We start from the raw sequence: 3,135 nt of genomic DNA on the forward strand, positions 1-3,135 counted from the left end.
AGGAAGGAAGGAAGGAAGGAAGGAAGGAAGGAAGGAAGGAAGGAAGGAAGGAAGGAAGGAAGGAAGGAAGGAAGGAAGGAAGGAAGGAAGGAAGGAAGGAAGGAAGGAAGGAAGGAAGGAAGGAAGGAAGGAAGGAAGGAAGGAAGGAAGGAAGGAAGACCCTTACTGCCAGTTACCCTGAGGATGAGTAGATACACATTGTCAGTCGTGCAGTAGATGCAGATGGTCTTGGCATTGTATCCCCTGAACCAGTTTCCTCAGTGCAGCTTTGAGCTCCTTGTTCCTCAAGCTGTAGATGAGGGGGTTCAGTGTAGGAGGCACCAGCGAGTACAAAACAGCCAGGACCAGATCCAGAGCTGGGGAGGAGATGGAGGGGGGCTTCAGGTAGGCAAAAAATGAAGTACTGGCAAACAGGAGGACCACAGCCAGGTGCGGGAGGCACACGGAAAAGGCTTTGTGCTGGCCCTGCTCAGAGGGGATCCTCAGCACAGCTCTGAAGATCTGCACATAGGACACCATGATGAAAATGAAACTCCCAAAGGCTAAACAAAGACTAACCAAAATAGCTCCAACTTCCCTGAGGTAGGCATCTGAGCAGGAGAGCTTGAGGATCTGGGGGATCTCACAAAAGAACTGCTCCACCTCATTGCCTTGGCAGAGGGGAATGGAAAATGTGTTCCCAGTGTGCAGGAGAGCATAGAGAAAAACACTGGCCCAGGCAGCTGCTGCCATTTTGACACAAGCTCTGCTGCCCAGGAGGATCCCATAGTGCAAGGGTTTGCAAATGGCAACGTAGCGGTCGTAGGCCATCACAGTGAGGAGACAATACTCTGCTGAGATAAAGAAGACAAAGAAAAAGATCTGGGTAGCACAACCCAAGTAGGAAATGTCCCTGCTGTCCCAGAGGGAATTGTGCATGGATTTGGGGACAGTGGTGGAGATGCAGCCAAGGTCAAGGAGGGAGAGGTTGAGGAGGAAGAAGTACATGGGGGTGTGGAGGTGGTGGTCGCAGGCTACGGCTGTGATGATGAGGCCGTTGGCCAGGAGGGCAGCCAGGTAGATGGCCAGGAAGAGCGAGAAGTGCAAGAGCTGCAGCTCCCGCGTGTCTGAGAATGGCAGGAGGAGGAACTCGTTGAGGGAGTTGCTGTTGGACATTTCCTCCCCATACATATGGGGACTCACCAAGGAAAAAACAGACAGAGGCAAGTTAGGAGACACTCTTAAAAGGAAAATAAAGAAAAATAATGAAGTTTTCTTATCTATTTGTCTCATTCCCAGATCTCTGAGGCTCACGCCTTTTCTAACAAGAAAATGTTACTCTAAAAAGAGAGCAGCCCCTGCTGAAAGGAGAGTCTGGTTTCAGAGGGCCCATCTCGGACCTTCTCTCCCTTTCTACATGCACCTGAGGGAGGTCTCCACACTCCCCTTGTAGCAAAAAACGCACAAGACCCTTTTCTACTGCCCATTTACAGCCTCCCACCATCACTTCCATACTATCAGGATTTCCATAGGTTCCCCATGGGTCTCTGGGATACCACAGATATGCCATGAGACAACAGAGCCTTTCTGGAGGGCAGGTGGCAGCCTGCAGGACACCACAGGGTAACAGCCAAATGACTGTGAGGATTTAAGATGGACTTTCCTTAAGGGACAGTCAACTCATTTCCCTGTATTGCATTTCCTGGAGATCCACAGGACAGAATGGGGCTGTGGAGACCTCACTCCCTTGGAAATCCTTCTTTTCCACTACTTGTAGCTTTGGTGCCTGAACTGCAGCTGGATACTCCCAACCACAGGAAGCAGAGAGCAAGAACAGGAGCAGCATGGGCAGGAGAAGGATTAAGGAGCAACACCATGACCCTGTTGCCAAGGGAGGCAAGAAGAGGGACAGAGAGGCATTCTGGAAAACCTTCGCTTTAGCAGCAGGGTATGGCACCTTGCAGAGGGGGACATTGCAGCACTGCCCCTCTCAGCCCTTTGGTGGGAGGCACCAAAGAGATGCCCCTCTCCTCTGCCACAGCTCTGGCTGCAGAGTTCAGCCAGAGTCCCATGCCCTGCAGTTCCTTCTCCTTCCCTGCCCATCTCTGCTGCCTGGAGCTGTCCCTGCTGGCAGCGCTTTTTCTGTCCCAGTGTCTTGTCCCTGTCACTGCTCAAAGATCCCATGTCACCCTCTGGGTGCTCAGTTCTGCCCAACAGAAACCTCTGGGCAATGTCCAGGGCCAGCTCTGTGGTTGCAGGTTGGAATGGAGCAGGTCACATAAAGTCCTAGGATGCTGCAAAGAAGATGCTGATGCTGCCTTTAGGCTAAAGTGGGGATGAAGCAGCTCACTGACATTTCTCACAGACCTATTAATTTCTCAGAGGGAAGGTTTACGACTCCCAGCTCATTGCCAAAACAGAAAACTTGTTCCTTCATTATCCCTGTGAAAATGAGGAAAGTGAAAGTGCAGTGACCAGAAGGAAAGCTCCTACCCCTTCAAGCAGCTCTTCTCTTGATTTTCCTCTTGAAAGGACCCCTCAGACATGTCCTGCGCATGTGCTGGAGCTGTGAGCAGAACCTGACCCCTGCAGCACCTCTCAAAGGCAGAAAGAACCTGCCCTGTCAGGGATCTCTGCTCACCCAAAGCTTCTCCCCACAGCAGCACAGGGAGCTCCCTGGAGAGGCTGTGTGCTGACCCTCACAGGAGGCAGAGTCACTGCCCTGGGCAAACAGCACCATGAGGTACAGGGACACTGCTCTGAATCACAGCCCCAGGCAGACCTTGGTGCACTCCCTGCCTTCACAGCCCTACAGCCCTGTGTTCAAGTGGCATAGCCAAGAGAAGCATACCCTGATCCTCTGACCATGTGTCAGGGAATCCCTGCCCTGAAGCATCTCCTCCTCCTGCTATGTCCTGCTTGCTCCAGGAGAGAGACCATTAAAAATCCTATGAGGCATGGTTTGGTTGGGATGCAGACACCCCCTCCAGGAACCTCAGCAGCATTGTCCTGCAGGCAGAGACTCACTGTTTCAAGGGCTGTGAAGGTTGTTCCCACAATGAGCTCTGCTCCTGCTCCACACTGCCGTTCCCCTCTCGCTGCCTTCTCTCCTCTCCTGTCCGCAGCAGCAGGTAGTGCCCGCAGCCCTGCTGCTCT

General features: G+C 52.6%; 1 protein-coding gene across 1 annotated transcript; it reads right to left on the minus strand.

The window, feature by feature from the left end:
- Window positions 1-201: 201 nt before the first annotated feature.
- LOC148591478 (olfactory receptor 14A16-like) lies at window positions 202-1,155 on the minus strand. The gene has a single exon (XM_088537500.1). The coding sequence runs from the start codon at window positions 1,153-1,155 to the stop codon at window positions 202-204; it is 954 nt and encodes a 317-aa protein (XP_088393626.1).
- Window positions 1,156-3,135: the final 1,980 nt, after the last annotated feature.

Source organism: Tinamus guttatus, unplaced genomic scaffold (assembly GCF_059628265.1).
Source record: "Tinamus guttatus ecotype Peru unplaced genomic scaffold, ASM5962826v1 Tinamus_guttatus_pri_ptg000790l, whole genome shotgun sequence".
Classification (NCBI taxonomy): domain Eukaryota; kingdom Metazoa; phylum Chordata; class Aves; order Tinamiformes; family Tinamidae; genus Tinamus; species Tinamus guttatus.

Bases quoted from the DNA above. Each gene is read 5' to 3' on its own strand.
- LOC148591478 (XM_088537500.1), bottom strand. From the start codon at position 1,155: ATGTCCAACAGCAACTCCCTCAACGAGTTCCTCCTCCTGCCATTCTCA.